The 25636-nt window shown below is 40.3% G+C and overlaps 1 protein-coding gene across 1 annotated transcript; it reads left to right on the top strand.

The window, feature by feature from the left end:
• The first annotated feature begins 1231 nt into the window (after positions 1-1231).
• Positions 1232-23886, top strand: LOC123120688 (structural maintenance of chromosomes protein 6B). The gene is made up of 28 exons (XM_044540676.1): positions 1232-1491; positions 1580-1685; positions 3178-3311; positions 4338-4393; positions 6928-7014; positions 7651-7971; positions 8534-8653; positions 9260-9394; positions 11431-11507; positions 11597-11672; positions 12874-12948; positions 13090-13194; positions 14639-14805; positions 14880-14982; positions 15340-15452; positions 17426-17630; positions 17695-17823; positions 17942-18056; positions 20551-20636; positions 21234-21329; positions 21913-22049; positions 22147-22249; positions 22606-22685; positions 22805-22883; positions 23012-23069; positions 23185-23282; positions 23361-23455; positions 23531-23886. Exons 1-28 carry the CDS (start codon positions 1386-1388, stop codon positions 23586-23588), a joined length of 3120 nt encoding a protein of 1039 aa, XP_044396611.1. The 5' UTR covers positions 1232-1385; the 3' UTR covers positions 23589-23886.
• The last annotated feature ends 1750 nt before the right edge of the window (positions 23887-25636 follow it).

The following is a 25636-nucleotide window of genomic DNA, read 5'->3' as shown; positions in this document are numbered from 1 at the left end:
CCAACAGATCTCATGTTTGTAGTTTTTTTTCCGAAGAATACTATGTGCTCCCAATGTAAACTAATATATGCTTTCCAAGTGTGTGCTCCCAGCCAACATGGACTTCAATGTGCACTAACATGTGCTCCCAGCTAAACTAGTTTGTGCTCCAGTGAGGAAGTACAAAGAACTAAGTTGTGCTTCCGCCAGGAAGTAAAAATCATATGTGAAGCATGTCCATACTCCACAATAGAGTACATATGTGACCCCCTCCCCCAAGAATAACATAAATCTTGAGAAACCCCCCTCCCCCAAGAAAAAATCGATGCAAACATGTATCCAATGTACAACACATGTGAACACTAAGACGCACCACTTGAAGTGATGGAGTGCTTTCACGCCCAAGAAAGTGCCCCTGCAGGGGCAGCGCCGACGAGTTGCTCCCCTCGTGTGGTATACTTTTTCATGCTAAGAAGCAATTATTTGGTAGGACGTCTCCGCGAGTCGCGAGCACTCTGCACATAGCTAGCAGTCGAACCCCACCGTTCCTATTTAGCGCTTATGCGCTAGTTCCTATTGTTTTTGCAACTAGAGCGCACCCTGCTCGACCTTAGACTCGGCCCATTTAAGTTTCTTCTTATTTTCTCATTCGCACCATACATTTATATCCTTCTTTTGTTTTTTCCATCAGTCTTGAGAACCATCAACAGAAGGTTTCACCTTTTTTGTGGTTTTTTCTGGTTATTCCTAGGATGTTTCTTTTTCCTTTTTAGTTATTCCTTCCCTTTTATTTTTTTCTTTTATCAAATTTGAAATCCTTTCGCAAATTCATGAACATTTTTTAAAATTTCGCAAACTTTTTTAAAACCCACAAATTTGTTCAAACTCATGATTTTCAAATCCTTGATCTTTTTTCAAATTTATGATTTTTTTCGAGCTTGTGAAGTTTTTGTTTCAAAGTCATGAACTTGTTCCAAATTCACAAACATTTTTCAAATGCACAAACTTTGTTCGACTTTGCAAACTTTTTTGTAAGTAATAACCTTTTTTTCAAATTCATGAACGTTTTTTAAATTCACAAATCTGGAAGCTTTGACCGCTTGGTAGCGGCCGAACACTAGTGGTCAAAGCTAATGGGCCGCGGGCCGTGTAGAGATCGCGCGAGCGCAAACGTTTGGAGCGCCTGAAGCGCTGTATAGGCGCTTCCGTCTGACCCCGCGGCGTCTCCCCGCCCATTCCTCAGTTTGGCGGGCTTTCTCCCGCCCACCGAACCGCCCACCACGCAAGAAGTCCCCCCCTGGGAAAAAAAGGGGAAAAACCCCACACCAGAAGTCTGACCCCCAGAAAATCCCCAAATCTTCGCCGTCTCAGCTTCCGAATCGCCGGCGAGGAGGAAGGGAGCGGCGATGGCGGGGACCATCTCCCGCATCCGGCTGGAGAACTTCATGTGCCACTCCAGCTTGCACATCGAGCTCGGCGAGCACGTCAACTTCATCACCGGGCAGAACGGCAGTACGCTTCCACCCAAACCCTAGCTCCCCCGCGCCCCTTCTCTCTCTCTCACCCATCGATTCGCCTTTTCTTCTTGCTGCTGGCGCAGGCGGAAAGAGCGCGATCTTGACGGCTCTGTGTATCGCCTTCGGCTGCCGCGCCAAGAACACGCAGCGGGCCGCGACGATTAAAGATTTCATCAAGACTGGCTGCAGGTAGCGTTCGCCTTCTGTACCCACTAGTATCTTTTATTTTGTCATCTAAATCACTAATAATCCCGAGTCACTATCGGAAAAAAATATAGATTTTATCGCGTGGATAGTTGTTGGTTGGGAATAGCTGCTATGTGGTGCAGATTGTTATGATGATTGCTGCATTTCTGTAGATGGGTTTCCGGATACGATTTTTCCACACCATTTAGGAATATTGAAGGTTAGACCATCTCTTCGGTTGGGCCTAATCCCTGTCGATCCTAACAAGTTGGCGAGGTGTCGGGACCGCGGTTACAGCGAAAGCAGTGCTATGCTGCTTGCACTTGGGCCAATTTTCATTATATGAAAACATTTGAACAGCATGCGTTGCAGTAACACACACCAAGAGTTACCTGTCTGAGCCTTGTCCATACCTTTTGCCGTTGCACATGACACTAGTCACTAACATTCTTCAAAGCTGTATTAGCTGAAAATCTGCTGCAGTCATTTTTAGGAAATGTTGCAGCTGTATGGTTCAGAGAAAAGAATAGAGATCACATGATTTATCAAAAAATTATACACTGGTCTGGTTTTATTGTATTAATTGATGTATTTTTCAAACAGGGTACCAACTGTTGCACATCACACTGTTAATATTAATATTACTCCCTCAGATACATATTACCTGTCGCTCAAACAGATGTATCTAGCACTGAAATATGTGTAGATACATCCGTCTGAGCGGAAAGTAATATGGATTGGAGGGAGTAATAGAGTAAATTGCACTTTGCACCAGGCAGGTTGCCACTTCTTTCACTTTGCAGCAGGTCAGACGGAAGTTTTAACTGTGCACCAGATATAACACGATAATATTGTACTTTGCACTAGGTCTGTAGGTCCCATACAAACACTTGTTTGAAAAGATCCATAAAAAATTATACATGTTATGGTGTGAAATATATGCCTATAGTTCTACTTAGAAAGACATCATTTTGGTTGAAAATTCATACATGTTCGGGTAATCCAGACATCATTGTTTTTTCATGGGTCATACAGTATTTTTCTAACAATGATCTGTAGGCATGTATTTCGTTCTATAGTAAACATGTAGCATAATAACTTAGTTTAGCTTGAAGATTTTTCTGTAAAAATTCAACAGAGGCTGCCTATTAAAAGCAGACAGTCTCTGGGGTTAGATCTTTGCAAATTGGTGAAATAGCGGCTGAACCTGGTGGTTCACTGACTGCCCTTGGCTGAATAAAATAATGTTAATCATTCCGAATGGTCAACCACCAGGCGGGCGATTGAACATTAAATCAGAAGGTTGTCAGGGTGCCCTGCTTTAGTAGCTATGGTCCTGCGTATGATTGTGGAATTGATGACTGCATCAATCATGATACAATATTTCTACTGTACAATCTGTGGTGAATGGTTTTGCATTTATCCTCTGACTGTTCTATCTCTCTTTCGTGTGATCGATTTTAATATAGTTTATTTTGTTAAATTTAAATCGCAGTTATGCGGCAATTGCTGTTGACATCAACAACCAAGGGGAAGACTCGTTCAAGCCTGATGTATATGGAAACTTAATTAAACTGGAACGCAGGATTACTGAGTCATCGAGTTCTACGATTTTAAAGGATCAACATGGTACTCATACTTGATCCATCCTCCTCCCAGTTGTTGGTTGTGCCCGTCTATTATAAACACTTCACGTGTAAAGTTGTTTAGATTCTGTTTTAGCTGTCAAATTTAGTACTTTAGGTTTCAGTTCCTTGTGTATTATTTTAATGGCAGCCGTATTTTTTCTGTGACCTTACCAGAGTTCTCAGTTTTTATTTGTATTTTTCTATTCAAAGATGACACATTTCTGAACTTATGATTGTTGCATTTCTCCATTCTTGTGTGTTGACTGCATATCTTTTTTCTGTTTAGTGGTTATCTCAAGTTTTAATTAAACTATCACATCTTTCCTATCCTTAGTTGTCTCAACTTTCCATGTTGGCAAACGACACACGTGTTGATTGTGCTTGACTTCTTACTGTACATGTTTGCATGGCTGCAGAAAGTGTGCTTTTTCACTTATAATTAGACTTCTTACTGTACATGTTTAGTGGTTATCTCAAGGTATTTACATGTTGCATCCATTTCCATACATTGTTAAATGCTACTACCTCTGTTTATAAATGTATAAGACATTTTGGCAGTTTAAATGGAACTGCCAAAACGTCTTATATTTAGGAACAGAGGGAGTAGTTAGGCATGAAAATAAACACTGGTAGCACTTAATTTCATTCTTTCCAGAAAAAAAAACACTTAATCTTAGTTGAGCTTACCTACAGATGGTGCTACCACAAAAGACTTCTGCATGGTCCAAATTGCATCACGCACATCTGATTGCTGTTAGATCAGAGTCCTTGCTTAAATTGAAAGTGACAGTAAATTCTGAACTGGTTAAATAGATGGTTGCTGTGAATTTACCAAATTGATCAAGCGGATGATTGCTATAAATTTACTAAAACCAAGTTGTACTAAAGGTACGACAAGTAATATGGGTCGGAGAGTATATTAATTAATTAACTACAGTAGCTATTCTTGTATTTTTATTCTAACTGCACAATATTTTTACCATGCTATACTATACTGCGCCTATTGTGATCATATGTGCTGGAACAGGTAGGAAGGTGGCAAATCGCAAAGATGATCTTAATGAGATAATTGAACATTTTAATGTAAGTTGCTTGTTTGCTGATACTAATTTTTATGTAGTGGTTTCACTCATCCAGTTGTTTGTTTTACTGTTTTCTTTCTGTATTGGGTCAGTTATGAAAAAAAAACGTGTAGAAACTGACGGACCCTTCATCTACGTGTCCTCGCTGCACCTTTGCGTGTCTTTATGTAGATAAATAAATGTATGTAAGGATAAGATATATTAAAACAACTGCAAGAAGACACCATACTCTCTTCCTCTCTGGTTTTCTATCTCGCTCCGCCGCGATTGCGCTATTGGTCAGCTTCACAATCACATATCCCCCCCCCCCCCCTCCTGTCTACTCGCTCTCCTTGTTTTCTCTCTACTCAAGACATGCATGAAGAAATTTCATTGGGATGCGCACATACATGCTAATTGTTCTGTTTTTGTCTTATCACTGTAAGGTCTCCTTTGGTTCATAGGATAGGAATAACATACAACAACAACAAAGCCTTAGTCTCAAACAAGTTGGGGTAGGCTAGAGCTGAAACCCATAAGATCTCGCAACCAACTCATGGTTCTGGCACGGGATAGGAATAACATAGGAATAGGAAAATCATAGGAAGTGGGATGACATGTACATCAATTCATGGAGGGAAAGAGATGTCATTTGATTCATAGGATATGAATTTTTTCATTGAGTCTATGCTAATGGTTTTTTCCTTTGAAATGTCAAGGATTTATTCCTATCCTACATAGAAATAGGAACCCATTCCTACAAACCAAAGGGCTCCAAAGGAATTTTACCTATAAGATTCCTATCCTTTAGAATTCCTCTGAAATTCCTGTAAACCAAAGGAGGCCTAAGTATGTTCATGGGCTAATAACTCATCCTGTACCCATGTTCTCTCCTATTAGTAACCCAGCTAATTCAACATGCATGCACATTCTAAGATATGACAAACTCACTAACCAGTATAAACTTTACAAAATAGATGTTAGCATGCTTGTGCTATATTTATGAGAGGGGAGGGAGATATGTTACTCGCTATGGGGAAGAATTGGGAAAGGGGTTGATCCAAGCTCTTTGCACAAGTATGGGTTTAAGAACTGAAAAGAAAGGGATAAAAGTAGAGACCATGTGAAAGAGAAAGTAAAGCCTGTGCTTTACGTGCCTCTGCAGAGCGAGCAGACGCGCGTCACCATCACCTCAAGGAACTTCAAAGCGAGCGGAAGCTCCTTCCTTTGCCTTTGCCATTGGCCTCACCATGTCCGCTTTTCGCCCCTAGCCCATGCTGCCAGATCTGTCAGTAACACATGGCATGTCAACCAATGGGAAAGGATAGAGTGACACAGTTCAGTTGGTGCACTACGCCTGCCTATGTACAAGAGCTTGTTGAATCATCAAGCAGGTCTTCATATCTGCAGAGCTTACTGAATTATCAATCAAGCCTTCGTGTACGGAGCTTACTGAGCTGTCAAGCAGGGCTTTGTGTGCACAAGTGCGCAATCATAGTAGCACTTCACCTAATTCCCTCTTGCACCTTGGTCTGTCATCTTCTCTAATCATACCTCATGAGGACCAACCCTCAAAGCAAGGAACTTGTCTGTTGTCGTGGCCCGGCTTTCATGTTACTTCCTCCGCCTTGTATCTGGCGTCTTGCCCACACACATGTAGACAAAGAGGATTTGTACCTTGCGATTCAGCACACGGGAACCAGCCTAAAAGGCAGCAACTCATGCAGCAAAGCAAGTGATTTGGACAAGCTTACCCCAAAAGTTGGTAACTGGTATCTACCCTGAAACACACATCATGGTCTTATTCCGAACATAATTGCATTTTACTAACCGCATGGCATGCCTTTATAGTAGCAAGCGACTCCCTAACTTGACCCACACGAAAATAAAGAACGGAGCTCTAATTTCATGTCTCGGCTAAACACAAGGAAAGTAAAACAGGAATTCATTGTCTCTTTTTTTGTTTTTTGCACCTTGCACTGGCAAGTTTCTTCGGTGGAAAAAACAAAATCCTGAATTTCAGCCTTTTCTGGTTCTCTTCTCTTCAAGCCGATATATTTTCTATAATAAACTGAATTGCATCCAAAACGTGCACAATAAGGGATCTGGCCGTGGTGCCCATGATCGATGGCTACTTCCATCTAACGCAGCATGGGTCCAATTTGGAAACCTTTAATGTGATGCCTCCTCTTGATATTATTTAGCTGCTATAGAAATCTACTTTGGATGATTCCTCTGAACTAAAATAACCTCCTGAAGAGCAACATGTCTACACATAGCAGCAGTTAACTTGTCTTCATCATCGTAAGATAGGCGCAAGAACCTTGGGAGTGTAAGCAATTGGTGCATCAGTAGTTTTTATGATAAACTTCGCTGTGTCGATACCTAGAGTTGGATTTGACTAGGATTTCACGGCTGTGTATCAGCATTATTCTACCATTCATGATATGGACCTGAGACCGTTTTTTATACCTTTCTGTGGAAGTACCTTGAGTCCTTGATTGAATGTCAGGATGTTTTATGTTTCTACATCCTGATCCATGTGCAACTTTTCAGATCGATGTTGAAAATCCTTGTGTAATTATGAGTCAAGACAAAAGTAGAGAATTCCTGCACTCAGGAAACGACAAGGATAAGTTTAAGGTAATCATCAGTTCTTTCAGTTTCCTGCTGATAGCGCTGTATCAATATGTGTGCTTTACCTAGTTTTATTTTATGTGTTGGAGCATCTATGGTTTTCTGGACTTGAATGGAATTGTATAGTCATACTCTGCAGGGTCCCATGGTATTTAGTCAGTTCTAGATCTATTCAGTCGTCTTGTGAAGCACGCCTTCTGTTAGTCAATTGTATAATACTGTGGTTGCATGTTTATTTGCGTCCCAGTGGATGGGTTTCCAGTTTTTCATATAACCAATTACTCCCTCTGGTACACATTAGTTGTCGCTCAAACAGATGTATCTATAGCACTAAAATACGTTTAGATACATCCATTTGAGCAACAAGAAATACGGATCGGAGAGAGTAGCATTTTTTATAGACTCCAAGATCATGATTTGATGAGAACATGGCACTCAATGTATTTAATGGCAGGCAATATATCTTTTGGTAGCTTATGACTTCCTATGACCCTTGAGCCGAAGTGCTATATAATGCACTGATGCTGTTGATTTGAGCTCATAATTCTGCCTTGTACCTGTTCTTGCTATATCACTTCCTCTGTTATAACTCTGAGTACTGCTCTTGTTCTTATACTGTCCATACATTATGTCTTGTTGCAGTTCTTTTTCAAGGCTACTCTTCTTCAACAAGTCAATGAGTTACTGGAGACAATAAGAGATCAGCTGAACAATGCAGACTCTGTTGTTCAAGAGTTGGAGAAGTCAATTAAGCCAGTGATGAGAGAACTTGATGAACTACGAGAGAAGATAAAGAATATGGAACACATAGAAGAGATAGCACATGATATCGATAATTTGAAGAAAAAGTTAGCCTGGTCATGGGTTTATGAAGTCGACCAGCAAATTGAGGAACAGACAGTGAGACTCCAGAAACTCAAAGAGCGAATTCCTGCATGCCAAGAAAGAATTGACCGAAATACAGTAAGTTATGACCTTTTTGACTGGAAACTCCATTGTGCTATTGTATCCTCTGAGCACCAATATGGTTTTCAGCGTAATTTTTTTTGTAACAACAAGAACAAAATCAACAACTGATCCTTTAGTCCCAAACACTATTGTAATTTGCTTTGTAACACAAACATAAATCATTGCAACCCATAAGACAGATAACCCTCCATCCTTGTAAAAACGTTATAGAATAATTCCACCACACTAACAATCTAATTCATGTCAGGAAGAAATTGTTGTTTCTTGGTCAGTATTTTGCCAAATTCGTTTGAAAATGTATTGGCTATTCCATTTGCAGTAGTACTGTCTAAGAAAGTACCCCCTCCGTCCCAAAATAAGTGACATGGTTTTAGTTCAAATTTGAACTAGAATCACGTCACTTATTTTGGAACGGAGGGATTATCTTAATACAGTTCAAAATGGTCTCAAAGAATTTCTTGAACATATATATGTTGAATTTCCATGTGTTTGGCTTGTCTAACTTTATGCAAGCTTGCTTAGATCATTTACTGAATTATATCTTTGCATCTTTTAGGTCGTTATAGATGACCTGAAGAAAGAGCTTACTGAAAAGGAAGAACTTGTAAGATCTTTAGGCGATAAGACTCATGAAGTGAACAACATGAAGAAAAGTATGGAAGATAACATTGCTGAGGTATGTGAGTAGTTGATGTAGCATCCATTATGTTCAGGGAAATTTAATCATATTTGAACCAGAAGCTGTAGAGCCACGTGCAGCTCTCTTGTCTTTTTTACATGGAAATGAAAAAGTGATAGTCATGATACATGTAGGCAAATTATGACCGTTAAAGCATCAATTGTTAGCAATCCTTCTGGTTATCACATCTTTGTGTCTACAGTGCTTATCAGGCCTATAAGTTGTTATTATCTCAAGTTCTGATGCTGGTCATTCGCGCAGAACTAAATCTGCAATAATTTCTGGCTTAATGATATGTTCATTTTGGCTGTATCAAAATACTGCCACAAATGAGGTCCTAGGATTCCTATTGGTGTCAGCTTAATTTTGCCTAGTATTAATTCTGTTTGAAATATAAGGTTTACATGTTTGGTAATCTTGTTTGAAAATATTGCATGTAATTTTTTTCTTATTTTCTCTCCTCATTTCTGAGTAAATACCCACACTATCTGATCCCTTATTCTCAAGACATTAAGATCATGGACATCTATCTGCTACGGACATGATTGTAGAATGACTTCTACTTGTCTTTCTTAACAATTGTCATGTTCCTTTTGTTCACAGGTTGTGAAGTTGAAGATAGAGCTAGAGGCAGAGCATGAGCGCGGCACACGTACGCTGGAGAAAATGAATGGCCGGTTGAAACAAATGCAGGCACAACTCCGTGATTTCCAAATGCAGCATATGCAATTTACTCAAGTAAGCTGTTCTCTCCCATAAAAATAATTCCACCATACAAGTATGTAGTAGATAGTGTTACAAAAGATTTAGTCCGTCCACCTGCCTAGGCAGCTGCCTTCCAATGGACAGCCTGCATGGATTGGTGAAGATAGAAGGGAAAATCTAATACACCACAATTCACAGCAGCCTGCATGACAGTCTAATGCTATTCCACCGCAGGCTACTGTAGGTACCACATTGCTCTAAAAAGTGCACTGCACATCATAGGATGGAGCAGCGAAGGAGTGAGCTGCAATCTGGATCCACAGCAGAGAGGATGGAGCAGGGGAACCAGACCAACAATTAGGATGACATGGTTCTTAAAGCGTAAATCTAAGCTATGGCATACGCGTCACCGCTAAGGTGTCCTAGGATTGTAAGGCATAGCCCTCACATTTGACATGCACTTGACTGCCATAGAGAAGTCTCCGTCACCGCAACGGGTCTTTTGGGCTGTGAGGAAGTTATGTGCTGTATGGATAGTGGCAACCTGTCAACGTTTTTCATTTAGTAGATGTGTTGATTGTCTGTTCCTACAGTGTCTAAGGCGTTGCCTTACCTCGCCCAAGTGCTGGGCATCTTGCCTTACCGCCTTAAAACTACTAAGGCTAGGGGATCTGGTGATGGTTTAGGAGGAATCTAGCTAGGCGATTGAGATTGAGAAAGAGAGGTGGTGATTTGTGGAGATTTGGAATCCGTGATACCAAGGCGGCAATGAAAACTCAAGTTTTCTCCATTGTTGAGTGTTGAGGGCAACCCAATTTCCTTCTGTCCCCTTTATAGTCTTTCGCACAATCCTCTGCTTAACAAACTTCACAGCTGTTGCCTGTGCTGGCATTCCTAGATTGCTCTTCTTGACGCTGTGCTCCTCGTAGCTTTTGCTAGCTCTACCAGTTGCTGCCATTTGGCTACCCCGATGAGCTCAAAACCACTGCCTTTAGCTGCCTTCAGACTGGGTGGCTTGGCGCTTTGGTTGCTGCCTTTCGTGAATTGTGGCATGATCTTGAATGTCATGGTTGAGACCCTGGCCATTTATCAAGAAATGAATCGGCGGACAACCTCTCTTTCTTTTTTCTAATTGTGTAGCTGAAAAAGCTTCGTGTCACCATCCCTTTATACAGTTGGCAAGATCACCTTCCTTAAAGATTATGAATATATAATTTCATCTGATGTGAACTTTAGGGTAATTGTTGTGTTGAGGGGCAGATGACAGTGTTGAAGGGGATTAAGAATTGGAAGGTTTATCGACTATAGACTAGGATGAGAGAACTTTTGGATAGAAATACTGAAGGCATGTTTGGTTGCCTTCCACAGTACCACACTTGTGTCTCAACTCTCAAGTGTCAAGTCTGGCAAGCACCAGTCTTGTAGTTGCCGCTTGGCAAAAGTTGGCTAACAAATGAGACTGACAGGTGGGTTAGGAATCTAATAAAGGTTGGCAGATGACAACTGTGTCTGCAACCAAACAACTGCCAAACTGTCTGTCTAACATTTTGTAATATTTGGCTACAAACAAAACATGCCCTGATTAAGGATGGCTTGATTGGACCCCTCACACAAATCTTAGTGTTACCTTAAAGTACTCCCTCCGTTCACAAATACTCCAAAATTTGTATGGACTACATACAGATTGAAATGAGTGAACAAACACACGAAAACGTTTCTATATACATCCGATTCAGAAGAAAGTTAGAACATCTTATATTTGTGAACGGAGGTGATAGTTCATTTTAAATAAGGGGAGCATCGCTCTATTAACTGGACTAATCACATTTTTGGTTTCCACAATAGCCAACTATGACCACTTCGTACCTATATTGTCAAATGAGATGATAACCTGTTCCTCAGAAGAAGTTTGGTTATCCCCTTAAATATGAAATAATCGGCGAACCTTGATATCAGTTGTTGCAAAAGATTACGCTGCCATAGCATGCTGTCGATTTCTTTGTATTTCCTTGGCTTTGCATGCTCGAGTTTAGTTATTCTGTCTGAATCACTTCGTTATCAATCTGAAGGCTGAGGCATCTCAAATTGAGGAAGACATGCAGAACATACAACGGGACATTGATTATCTTGATTCAAATGTTACAAGGTCATTCTCATTAATAGTACTTCTTACTTTGCTTAACTATATCCAAGTAAATATCTTGGTTGTTTGACTTCACCTCGTGTGCCATTCAGGTTAAGAGAGGAAGAAAAAGAATTTTCTGAAGAGTTATCGGGCATCCAAAAATCTATCAGTGACATAGCAAAAGAGGTACTTTAAACTCAATGCCCCACTTAGTGCAGGGTGGTGATATTAAACTCAATGTGCTGCCAGTAATACTGCTTTCCTGCATACTGAACTTTAAACTCTGTAAACACAGTAAATGTGATAATGTTACTCGTCCACCCGAGTCACACATAAGACACATTTTGGACTAGAAACATTTGCTAAAGAAAGGTCCCTAAACCATAATTTTGAATTGTATCTTTTTTGTATTATGGAAATATTTCTTGAGGAACGTACTTCTACCATTTTTGTATGGCCTAAATCTCCATTAAGATATTGTTTGGTCAGTTTGGAGAATAATTTACAAGCAAAAAATATATTACCTTTTGTATTTCATAGTTCCTTGGTGGCATCCATTCCCTATTGATGTATGGATGCGGGAATATGTTTTCTAGATAATGTAATTATGTATAATGTTATTCTTAAAGAATGTGTATTCTGAATTATGTTATTCTTAGAGATTGTTTTTGCTGCTTCTCATATGTTTTGGCTTCGTTCTGATTCCTAATACTTGATGTGGAAAAAAGAGCGGCAGAATGTGATTACGCAATAATTAGGCTTAATTTTACATTCTCCATGTACAAGTCAACTCTGATTAGATTCATTAAAAATTCCAAATATGTTTGCACATGACACGTAATGTATGAAAGAGTACCATGTCCATGCGCAATGCCCCTTCTCTTCACCTTAGTTGACACTCTATTAACCCTGTTCTTTGATCACATTTTCTCCCTTTTGCTGAACTTAAAGAACTGCTGTCATAGCTCTACTTGTTTAAAAAAGTACTCCCTCCGTCCGGAAAAACTTGTCCCAAGCTTGTCCCTCAAATGGATGTATCTAGCACTAACTTGATGCTAGATACATCTATTTGAGGGACAAGCTTTTTCGGACGGAGGGTTCCGACTGAGGCTGAAAGTCCAGAGTTAGGGGCAAAATACATCTGGGTCAAAGTTAGATTACCTGTTTAAATACTGTGGGCTGATTTCAAGCTCGGAATGAGCTTTGGTTCAGCATTAAGTACCTCCGAAGAAGTGTTCCTTCGACATTTATCTGAAAAACATCACATAATTATCTGCACCATTTGAAGTTCACAAGTCCTCTATGCTTTCTTGTGTTGTTGGCCAACTTTGCCTGCATTGAAACATGTGGCTCTTGTACCATTTATGCCATTAAATTTATTTCGCAGATAGCTGAAAGTGATAAAAGGATACTCCAATTGAAATCTCACATGGATGGTCTTCAGCAGCGTCAAAGTAATACGGTATATTCTCTGTTTACAGTAGCCACTAAGCAGTGTACACTCCTTTTTATGATTATAACCCTGCTTCTCAGGATGTAATTGATTTTAGTAGCAACTCCTCTCTAACATGTTTGTTTTTATGCAATTAATGCTTTGTCTTAGGTAACGGCATTCGGGGGACAAAAAGTTCTGAAACTCTTGCAATTAATAGAATCAAACCACGGAAGATTCAAAAGCCCGCCTATTGGTCCGATAGGGGCTCATCTGGTATGAAAATGCTGATTTATCATGATTCTTGTCTTGGATTGGTTAGTCTTGAGTCTAGAATATGTACTAATAATATCTTGTGAAGTACTACCTCCTTTCCGGTTTATAAGGCTTGCGCGTATCCCTAGATCTATAATTTGACCAACAAAACATGAGTTGTATAGTCTAAAAATTATACCATTAGAAAGTATATGATTTGAAGTTTCTAATGATGTATTTTTTTGTGATATATAACTTGTATTACGTTGGTCTATTTATCAACCTAAAGATACACACAAGCCTTATAAACCGGAAAGGAGGTAGTAACTTGCAAATGATAATTTGCTACTTATATCACTTAGCACTTGTTCTGATCTGCTGTATTCTGTATACACTTCATCAACCTATCCCCCCAAAAAAAACTTCATCAACCCATATTGCTTATATTCTCATAGTCTTGTTTTGTTACCATCTCACATGTTTATAGCATGTCGTTTTGTCTATCTATTTGTTTATCCACGACTTTGTAGATGGCAGCCTAACAATTGTTCCCAGCTACAGGTCTATGCTGTGTTCTGTTAGTGCAGCTGTATTGGTTCTTACGATGTTCTAACCCATCCGAGTACTTTATTACTGTGACCGGTCATCCATATTGCTCTGTCCTCTATTCCTCCTAGCATCTCCAACTGCTGTAGAGCCTGTGTTGACTCTGGAAAGTACTAAAGTCTGGGAATGTCCAAGATTTTCATACATGTGCTTCAAATTAGAATATGGAAACTAAAAATTGCGTGCAAACTTTTGGCCGTTTGTGCAGGTGCATCAAAGGGGCAGGAGATTGCGCGAATCTTTTGTAATATAAACTCAATCTTTTTTGTACTGTGGGAAAAAAGATCTTAACCTAATCGGCCATTGCTAACATGCTATAGGAATATCAACTTAATTTATTGCCAAAGCTCTAGGGCCTTAATATACAGGAGATAAACTAGGAATCGGAAAATACAAAAAGGAAATACAAGAAACCTATTACAGTATGTACTTCTCTCTAACAACCTCAATGTTGACTGGTGTTTGCACCCTGAGTTCTTGACCCACTCAATTCATTTATCCCTTCAGAAATTAAACAATTTGCTCAATCCTTCCTGTTGATTTCAGTTCATTGGAGTAACTGTATTCATATTTCTTCTCATTGCATCAAATAACATGAATGCAAAATATATTTGTTGTCTTATGTTATCCCGTAGAAATAGAAATTTAAGCTTTAGACGTTCTTGTCAGGGATTATGCCACTAAGCTGTTATAATTATGCTTGTAGTCCTTGTCGAAGTTTGCGTACTGCACTTACTTTCTAATGCAAAAGAATGGTATAAATTATAGCCAGTTCTTTCATATAGCATTGCCTTTTCTATCATGTAAGTTATGGCTGCGTTACTTCTTCCAAATCTTAATAATGCTTTTTGTCATGCAGCAACTTGCTAGTGAGTCCTGGTCTGTCGCGGTTGATTGCGCATGTGGAGGGCTTCTGGATGCATTTATTGTCTCATGTCATAAGGATTTACAAGTTTTGCGAGAATGCGCGGGTAGAGTGTATTACAATAACCTTCGAATTATTGTGTATGATTTCACTAGACAGCGGTAAGATTAAAGGCTGTCTTTTTCAACATTTTCTGTTTATTTTTTATGAACTCTAATTCTGTGACCTCCTATAGATTGATCATTCCAGATGGTTCACTTCCTACAACAGAGCACCCCACAGTACTATCAGTTATTCAGTCAGAGAACCACACTGTGCTGAATGTATTGGTAGATCAGGTACTGCATTATGTAATCTTCAAGCAACTATGTTGGTTTCAATAAAGTGGTCCAATTACTCCAAACAGCAAGGAGGCACAAAATTGGAGTATTATATAATGGAATTTGACTATGCTTACTCCTATTTAATGTCGTATTTTAACTATTTGATATCTTTGGAAAAGTTGCAACAACTGAATTCATAATTCCCCGAATGGATAATTATTTTGAATCCAAATAAACTGGATATCTATTATGAAATAGTTTTTAATTATGAGATATCAATATGCATCACACCGTTTGTTCTCTTATTTTTGGATCCTTCTGTCCGAGATACTATTATTACAGCAGATATTTACTAAAGTTTCTTTATGTCAGGGTCATGCTGAAAGGCAGGTCCTGGTTCGAGATTATGAAGTCGGAAAATCTGTTGCATTTGATCACAGGATGCGGAATATAAAGGAAGTCTATACCTCTGATGGGTTCAGAATGTAAGTCTTGGTGGTGGTACTCTGCTCGTATTAGGTTTGGTCTTATTCCAGCAATTAACTTGTTATATCTAGCAGTTTGGATATAGTTCACCATTAAGTAATCCTTTGCTAGAAGTAATTTCAGAATCCTATAGGTATTTCTATCTCCATGTGCCCCCACATGTTTATGTAATTGCGAATTCCCACTTATAGATTTAGTTTTGATGATTTATCATCTTGCTATTTTGTGGAATCGACTAGTGGCTTGAGATCAGTTTTCTGGAGTTTCCCAGTGCAAAGAGGCAGCCCGAGGTAACTGCAGGGGAATGGTTTGATGACATACGGGACCACTTGGAGGGCACCCTAAACCATAGTTACCTGATTCGCAATCCGCTGATTTGTGATTCATGGTCGCTGCTTTCTAAAAATAGAGTTATCTGGGGAATATACAGCTCCAATTCACAAACCAGTAATGGGGTTCCCAAAGCGGTAAATTAGTCCTGTAATAATCAATATAGGAATTAGTGGCTGGCAAGGCAAGCAAATTGACCACAGAAGTTGTAGCTTAATAACACAAAGGAAAAGAAAAATGCAGAAAGAGAGAAGTTGAAGGGCTGGCATCCAGCTTACGGTTGTAGCTTAACAAAAGAAAAGGAAATGAAGAAACTGAGAAGTTTGATGGCTGGGCACCCCCCTTAGGACCTCAGCATTTCTCTCTTTTGTTACCGTGTCCTCTCTGGCAACCCAACTAAACCTCTCAGGACTTGTCTGTTCCTCCTGCAATGTCATTGACGGCTACCCAGCAGCAAGGTCGACCAAGTGGGTTTCAGCTCAACGGGGGCGACACATGCATGTTCTGACAGCTGCAATGCAGGCCTGGTCGAGCAGCGTCAGCAAGGGCATAGTCAAGCAGTGGCAGCAACAGTGTCAATTGAATTCTGCTGTCTCGTTTGGATTTTCGCTTCACTTCTCTATGAATCGCGAGTCAATCGTTTGCGATCTGGAAAATGCTAAACCCCTAGGATGCTGATATTCTGTTTATGTACCGGTTTAATTATAATAGCCTCATTTTTGCTGATTTAGATAAATTTCACTGACTATTAAGCTATTGTATGTAAGCTTATTGGAAATACTTCTTTTAGCTAATTTAATAGAATGATTTCATGTACTAACAAAATGTAATATTCTTTTTCAAATATATAAAGCCAGATTTTCAAGATGTTGTATTCAATCATATGTTTTTAATTGTTCATACATATGTGAAGTATTTTAAGTTCCTTTTTGTGTTATTCATTTATTTTGATGTTTCAAAGTATTATGCCCGGACTTTGTGTACCAAGTGAATAAAATCTGCCACCAAATTGCTACACATATATGTAATTACCTAAAAAATGCATAGCATGGCAGCAAGAACATTGTCACATGGACAAGAACCAATATGCATTATTTTGGCCTCAACTATTTATCTAGATCACAAGCAATTCACACTCGGCCAAACCTGAAATCCATTCCTCCTGTAATTTCATCAACTATCATCCATTTATCAGTACAAGCATCCATTCATCAGGAGTAGGAAACCAAAGAAAAATTAAAGAAGAGATCCAAAGCCCAGGATCCAGTGTGGACTTGGGGGTCGCTGGATGGCAGGCTGTTGTGAGGTAGATCCAGCGCGTGCTGGAGGTTGCTGGATCGGCAGGCTAGAGGTCCTGCTTGCGCCGATGCGGGGCTGCAGGGCCAGCTGCCAGCTGGGGTCGTTGTCTTTGGAGAAAAGGGGCGGGGAGGAGCAGCAAGTCGCCCTTACCGTGTCTGTGTTTCAGCTCCCACAGCAGTTCTACAGTTCACTGACGCATTTTCTATTCATGAACTTCTTTTGGGAAATAAAGCATCATGTAAATTGCTAGATAACTTAGTTATGGAAATGAGCATGCTAGGTGATATCTGATTGCTGTATGCTCATTCGTTGACTTTTTTTTGCCATTGAATTTTTCTTTTAGGTTTTCTAGAGGTTCTGTTCAGACTATTCTTCCTCCAAACAAAAGGCCAAGACCTGAGCGTTGGTGCAGTTCGCCCGCAGAAAAAATAGCTGAATTGAAGAATGAAGCTGACGATATTCAAAGAACAATCTCGGAAAAGAATGCTCAGAGAAGGAAGTTGGTTAATGACCGAAGTAACCTTGAACAGAAAATAGCAAATTTGAAGGTAAAATTCTTATTGATGTGTAATTCATTTTAATTATCTATTAACTTCCCATGTTGGTCTGTAGAGAAAACGAGAACCTGAGGAGCGCCATTTAATGAATAAAAAAGTGCAACTTGAAGACGCAAAGAGAGCTACTGCTGAAAATAATAGGCACGCTGCTGTGGATACCACTGAACTAGAGGAGGACATAAAGGTCCGCTCCCAATTTCCTTTCTCGAGGAACCATCTATCTCATTTCACTGCACTAGGTACTAATCTTTGTTATCTAAGCAAGAACTGTATCAATTTTCTCATGGTACTTATTTCTGCAGGAAGAGAAGAATAACATTGAGCAGAAAGAACTATCACTGCAGAAGACTAATGTAAAGCTGTCAGCAGCTTTACGAGAAGTCAATGATAGAAGAATGGCTTTCAAGACCTTTATGGGTATGAAAAATCCACAATATCAGCATTGATGATTTTACCATCTCTTGCTGGCATGTATTCAAGTTGTTCAGCATTTGATTTTTCCCATTTCAATCTTGAGATGGCTAACCATGCTTGCAACATGGTAGCGTTTTACTTTAGAATTATGCTTATTTTAGACTTGTGTATATGATGCACGCAGAACTGTGGCGTTAGCTTCTCTGAAGTAGGCATACAACAAATTTGACTGTTCAATTTGTTAGGCAATACTTAGCAATAAGTCTGTAAAAGGATTCAATATATCATAGTGATAAAGCTAGTATGTGACCAATTTGTTAGGCTATATCTGTCCTCTGATGAAGATAATATACCTGAATGATACACTCCTGAATTTTCTTGTGCTCTGGTGTGGGCCTTCATGAAGAAATTTGCTAACTGTATTTCGAAAGGCACATACCGTAGAGCAATCACCTGGTCCTGCACACAGGAGTGAAGGAAGCATCAACATTAATATGCTTGGTGAGCTCATGCTTCATAGGGTCGCGCACAATTCTGATAGCACATATACTCAGAAAAAAGGGGAAACACCAAAATCCTCAAGTAACCACCGCGGCGAAGTCACATATGCTGTCAAAAGAGCCACAGCTTGCAACTCAGTGTCTGCACTCTGAACCGGAAACTGCAGCTTTGTTTCTTTTCTCCCAGGCGATGAGAACCATCAAGAAAAACACACATTTGCAGTTTGACCTTCTCACACAACTCACCAAGCCACTCTTAAGAAAGCATTGTAGACATTAAACTGATTACAGACCAGTGCCGAAAGCCATAGCAAGAAGGGTGTGGTCATGTGGGCCACAAGAACAAACGCCTGATCATGGTCACGGCCATGCTCCTGCTTAAAGCCAGATTGCAACAAGACAAGCCTTGTAAAGAGAACAATCGGAGCGAGTCTTTAAGTTTATAGACCAATTGAAGGCGCATGTCTGAGATCAAGTTCATGGGATGAACGCTGTAAGAAAAATCAACGAACGAGGGAGAGAAGGAAGAAAAGGTTGGCCGGTGACATTGTACCTGTTTTTATGAAAGGATAGCGAAGCAGAATGAAATAGACGAGCTCCTTTGTGCATGTTCTTCGATGTGGAGCCTGAACAGAGTGGGAGCCAGCGGATGTCAGAGGTGGGTGGAAGCTATGTAGTGGAGCAAGCTGGCGATTGAAAGTGGTGTCAGTCAACCGGGGCAACTGCTGCTTGCGACGGTGAAGGTCTAGCAGACGCGTGTGCCGCGGGGCCGGAAGACAGGGGTGGGGCAGCAGCGGCTTGACTTAAAGCAGCCTGGATCGGGTGGTCGATGGAGCTGCTGAGGGTCGGGTGTGGTGTCTTGTGATTGCGTTTTAGGACAGATTGGGGCATTTGCTGCTGCAAGGATGGCTGGTGGCAGATTTGATCTCATCAAGGAATTGATCCGGGGGGATGGGAAGCAGAAAATCACATGCAGTGTGTGGAGATAAAAATCGATCGAAAGTGGAAATCGAGATTGAGACAAATTCGATCAGATAAGGACGAGTTGCGGAGTCCAAAAAAACCCCCTAAATCTACTCTCTCTATTCCTAAATATATGACGTTTTGGTAGTTTAAATTGAACTACCAAATATTTAGCAAGGGGGGAGTAGTACTTAGATAACATGCGAGGAAATATGCAATTTGTATTTCTTTGAGGTCATGGGCCGATACAATACACCTACAGGCCTGACAAAACATGCAGAAACCCCATATACAACAGGCATATTACATGTCTATGATATACAACTTTCAACAGTTTCCAGCTCTTTCCAGTTGGAACTTGTTTCTCAACTTTTTCCTGTTGAAACTTTGCTTTTCTTTTATTTACAATATAGTATTTGGAAATAACTGGCGTTTTTTACCCATCAAGCACTAGTTTTATGCTGAAACTTACGGATAGCTGCTGCCAGACTTCTGCCCATGTGTGAATCAGGTGGTAATCTTGGCGCGCTTGTAATCTTTTCTGGTGTTTTTTTAATCCATGTGTGTGCTGTGGATATTCTGTGGGAGTGTCAAGACCTTTCTGGGTCTGTTTTGTTTAGTGTTTTTCTCTTCTTAATATAATGATGGGCAGCTCCCCTGCTGGTTCCATAAAAAGGAAACTTACGGATAAACCTATCCATACTTTGATCTGTTTGATTGTTTGTTTGACCTATACATTACCTGATACTACTTGAATACCAAAATTAAATTCCCTTTACCTTCTGCATTAGATGCATACTTTAGAAAAAAAATACGATGCCATAGCTATGGAGAATGAAAAACTAGATTTTTTTTTTGTTCACTAAATCTCTCTTTTAGGTTCCTCTCATCCCATACTTGTAGCCTAGATTTCCTTTTACAGAAGATGTTCTTCAATGCCTGAAACTGAAAAAGTATATTTCTGTTGTCTATGGCTGCCTTCTTAGCTGTAACTACTATTCTCCGCAGATTCTAACAACTTTTTTTGGTTTCAGATTCTGTGAATGAGGAGAGATTACATTTTAGCAGCGCAAATGATGAACTAGATCTTGTTAAGCGTAAAATAGATGCAGCTCAGCAGGTGCTTCTCCTTATCTCAAATCCATAAGTGCTATACAGTTTGCTCTAGGTTTGTGTTTCTATGGTCTTTCGATGCTTTGAGTGTAGGTGAGATGTACTGAAAGAGCATTTCTTTAGTCCATCTGCTTCATGAAAGCATCAATGAGCCACATATTTTCCCTTTTCCTTTCTTATCCCATAAATTTTGCATTGTAAATGACCCCCTTTTGCTGAAATTAGAGCTGTCATTCTTTTGTTCTACAGGCACTATGGCTCATATGGTCTTGTGCCCCTCCCCATTTGATATTTCCATTATGGATTTTTTTAACTTTGGTTCAAATGTGAGAATATTTATTATACTGTAGAAGTGGATAAGCATCACATTATTGTTTCGTTAGAATATGGCGCTAGCTCTTCACCTACACCACTTATTCAGTTACTCTATGGATTTTTTGTTTGTTAAAATTTGCCTCTACTGGACACAGATTATCACCATAAACAGCTTGGTCAACCAAGCGGTGTCTTTTCCTATTGGGAAGAAGTTTGAAAATTGTGATGGCTCAATTGTCTGTAGCTTGTATTTCTGATGGTAGTTTCTTTCAATGAATATGTGAACCAGGAGAAGACTCACTATGAAGGTGTCATGACAACTAAAGTTTTACCTGATATTAAAACGGCTGAAGCAGAGTATGCAGATCTTCAGCAGCATCGGCAGGTTTTTGTTCTTTACTGGCACTAATGGCCTATTTTCATTTTGTTGAATTATGATTGTTTCTGTATGGTTCTCTAAAAGTGAGTGTGTTCTGTTATAGCTACAGACAGTGTGCGCCTGAAAGTTCACATCGCCAAAAGAATTATAAAACTTGATAAGAGAACGGTTTCTTAGTAAGTGTCAAAACATTCTGATGGAATTAACCCTGTTGCAAGAGGAAATAACAGTGATAATGCTCAATTTTATTAATTGGCAGGATGAACTACGAAGTAGTAAGATTAGCATGAATGTTCAAATAATTTGTTTTTATCTGTTGGATGGACTAAAGGCTTTGTTGTTGTTGTTGTTGTTGGATGGACTGATGGTGTTTCAGTATGGTCAAGAACCACCAATCTCATGTTGTTTTGGTATACTCTTAGAAAAGGTCATACCTTGAATAGTGGCCGAACTTAAATTAGCAACTCCAACTTAGCATTTGTGTACTCATACTGTCAACTTGGTACATCCAGCGTGCATGTTTTGTTAATTTCTATGAAGCATTTTTAACACCTGGATATATCAAATCTTCTGTGCTTACATTCTGCAGGAGTACTTCAAGAAGGCTTCAATTATTTGCTCTGAGAGTGACATGGAAGCTCTGAGTCATGTTGCTGGATCCACCCCTGAACAATTAAGTGCTAAGATAAATAGACTGAAACAGAGATTTGATCAAGAAAGCAGAAGGTTTGGAACCACCAACTTAGTCGTAGTGGCAGAAAAAAGCTGATGCCCATGAATTTTTATCCTTTTTTCATTAATAACAGTAATAATATGTGAGCAGATATGCCGAGTCCATAGATGATCTGAGGGCATTGCATGACAAAAAGGAACGGAAAATCTTAAGAAAGCAACAGCTGTATGCAGGTTTTAGGGTGAAATTAAATGTAAGTTCGTTCAGTACTTCATGTTTTCTGGTGACATCTTTGACTTTTTCAAACTGGTGCTTTAGTTGGAAAAAAATATTTAATTGAATTAGTTATTACTGTTTAATCTTGGTTGTAGAAATGCACAGAACATTTGGGGCACATGCAATGGTTGATCAACCCAGATACATGCGGCTTCCAGTTCACAGCTGTCATTTGTGAAATGCTTTTTGAGTCAACTCTACACATATGATTTCTGTGTATCCAATCTAATTACGTAAAAATGATATTAGTTTTCAAAGTTTTGAATGTTTCACTAGACCTATACCCAAAACAGCAGTTGGGTCTGTTCTTGACCCAAGTTTATTGCCGTGCAGTCGTGTCAAAAAGCGTTGGACTTGCGATGGAAGAAGTTCCAGAGGAATGCTGGCCTTTTGAAGCGACAATTGACATGGCTGTAAATACAAGTTTCTTGGATGTTTATCATCTGTTTTTCTGCAGGTTTTGATTTCTCTTATCTGTCAGTTGAAATGGTTAGTCCTGATTGGTCGACCACTTTTATTGTTTTGATTGAAGGTTTAATGAGCACCTGGGAAAGAAAGGTATCAGTGGGTTCATCAACGTAGATTACAAGAGTAAAGTTTTGTCTGTTGAGGTGTGTACCTTTGTAACATTGCCCCTTCGATGTGCACCTAGTGGCTGGAGAAGTTGTGCTTCATCACCAGCCCACCTGCATATTTTTGTAGTGATTTATGTAATATTTCTTAATGATGTTTGATGTAGTTGACGATGCCTCAAGATGCATCCCGTGATACCGTCAGAGACACTAGAGGACTGTCAGGTACCTTTATGTTTGCCATGGTTGTATCTTGTGAGATAGTGTTTAATTTTTTGTTATTGGTATTTCGTAGCTATGCTTTTGATAACTACAACTTTTGATATGCATCTTGATCCAGGAGGGGAGCGATCTTTTTCAACACTTTGCTTCACTTTAGCTCTTCATGGAATGACAGAAGCACCTTTTAGGGCCATGGATGAGTTTGATGTATTCATGGTGAGCAATCCGATGGTTTTCTACAATAACCGTGTATACCACAAACAAAACCTTATTGGCGGTATCTGATTTCTGCAGGATGCGGTGAGCCGCAAAATAAGCTTGGACACCCTTGTAGATTTTGCTGTTGCACATGGGTCACAATGGGTATTTATAACACCTCACGATATCAGGTCTGAAAATTGCCTGTGGTTGCTCTTGTTCCAGTTTCTTGCAAATTGATATTTATGACATCTATGTTTCCTCAGCATGGTGAAGCCTGGAGATCGGGTCAAGAAGCAGCAAATGGCCGCCCCTCGCGGTTGACTCAGGGCTTAGCTGCCTGTACGTCGTTGCGCTTGGCACTGTATATATCCATCGATCGGGTCAAGAAGCAGCAAATGGCCGCCCCTCGCTCGGCACTCCTAGCCTCAGGATCCACTTCTGGCAGAACCTCTTGGGAACTGCTCATTTCCTTTCTAAGTTTTGTACATAGCTTGTTTCGAAGTGTACCTGCACTTGTTTTGTTATTTAGGACTATCGGGGACCGACGTCTCTGGCGTGAAATGAGCTCTTTGTGGTGGCATATACGTATCTGTCAGCTAAAACATTTTGCATTGCATGATACTAAGTGAAGCCAGGTGAAAAGAATCCGCCCAGTCCTGGTGCGCCTGGCACTGATGCGTTAAGCAGTTGATTTGCTGACTGCTGAGGGCTTCTATACCTTAAGCTCTCAAAAAGGTGTTAACTTCCATAAATCATACTCCTATTTTTATTTACTTTGCATATTAACTTAGTTTTGGTTCAAACTTTGACTAAGTTTATACATAAAAAAATTAACAATCACAATATCAAATCAATACCATTAGAATCATATTTTAATATATTTTCAGACCATATATATCTTTTATTGTGAAACTAACCTCGTCAAGCTTTACCAAGTTTGACTTGGTTCAAAGCTAATATCTGGAGTAAATAAAAATGGAGGGAATACCTTCCCATAAATATCCATGAAAGCAAATCACGCCATCTAGCTGGTACTACCTTTGTCCTGGTTTATTGGTCCCATTGTATTTTGTGCCAAATATTGATCATAGATTTAGGATGGAAAACCATATACCATGCTACAATCGAGTTCGGGTGCCGCTTCAAACAATCTTTTCTTCACAGGCATAGCCTTCAAATTTTATCCAGACGAATGATCAAGGTCTTTTGCAACTTAAACATGCACGCAAAAACGGTTGGGAGAGCAAACAAAAGGAAATGGATGTAGGTTAAGTGACCTACATATGTCAAGAATCTGAGTAAATAGCATAGAACTACCATAATACGGCTTAGGGTTCCCCCAAAACAACCTTTTTTTTACGGAACGTGACCACCCTGAAGGTAATACGTACGTTCCAAGCTACTATTTCTGCTAGTGAGTGGTTTGGCCGATTTAACCTTGATTATGTCAGGACTGGTGGCCGATTTAACCTTGATTATGTCAGGACTGGCCCACCAGCTAGGTCCACATGTGCTCCGTGGGAGATGGCGACACAATGACGACCGTTAGAGCACTTGGTTGGTCCTACCCCGGTCAAACCGACATGTCTTGTCTCTCTCCTGCAGTAGCAACTCACTCACTCTCCGATCTCCCCAAGGTCTCTTCCACTGGCCTAGGTTAGCCATGGCAACGACAAAGACAAACTATAGAGGCGACTCGGGGGCGGCAGAGGTACGACAACATGGGCGGCGAGTACTCTGAGGTTGACAACCGGCTCGGGAGTGGTAGCTTCGCGACATAGTCTCCCGGCATCCGACCCAGCTGTTGTCGGCTTCCCCCCTCGGCGGCGCAAGGTATGGCAATCTTCTCTCTCCTTCACGTCTCCATGGTAGTATGTTCTTTTTTTTTTTGCGCATAACGAAACTTTCATTACTTAACCAGAGTCATTACAATCCTGTTGACATAAGATGTCAACCTCATCGGGGGCACAACGAAGCCAAACAGCAGTTTTGGGCAGTAAACGGCCCATTTGTGCGAGAGCGTGGCTAGCTTTATTCTGCTCTCGTTTAATCACCGCTATTTCATGTGGCCGGACAGCTAGGATCTGCTTGATGTCCCCAACCATGGCCGCCACTGGAGCCCTGTTGGTTTCGGTGTCCCTGACCATGTGAGCCGCCGTCGAGCAGTCCGTCTCCACTATCAACCTGTCCGGGCTCCGTTCCATAGCCAGAGTCACTCCCTCCATGAGCGCCGCCATCTCTGCCTCGAGGGCGTTCGTACAGCGTGGGATGAACCGGCAAGAAGCGAAAATGACGGCACCTGTATGATCACGAAGTATCATCCCAGCACCTCCTGTCCCCTCCTGTTCCTTCCATGCACCATCCACGTT

Source organism: Triticum aestivum, chromosome 5D (assembly GCF_018294505.1).
Source record: "Triticum aestivum cultivar Chinese Spring chromosome 5D, IWGSC CS RefSeq v2.1, whole genome shotgun sequence".
Taxonomy (NCBI): domain Eukaryota; kingdom Viridiplantae; phylum Streptophyta; class Magnoliopsida; order Poales; family Poaceae; genus Triticum; species Triticum aestivum.
The sequence above is the reverse complement of the archived record's forward strand: the minus strand, read 5'-3'. Positions and strand labels throughout refer to the sequence as shown.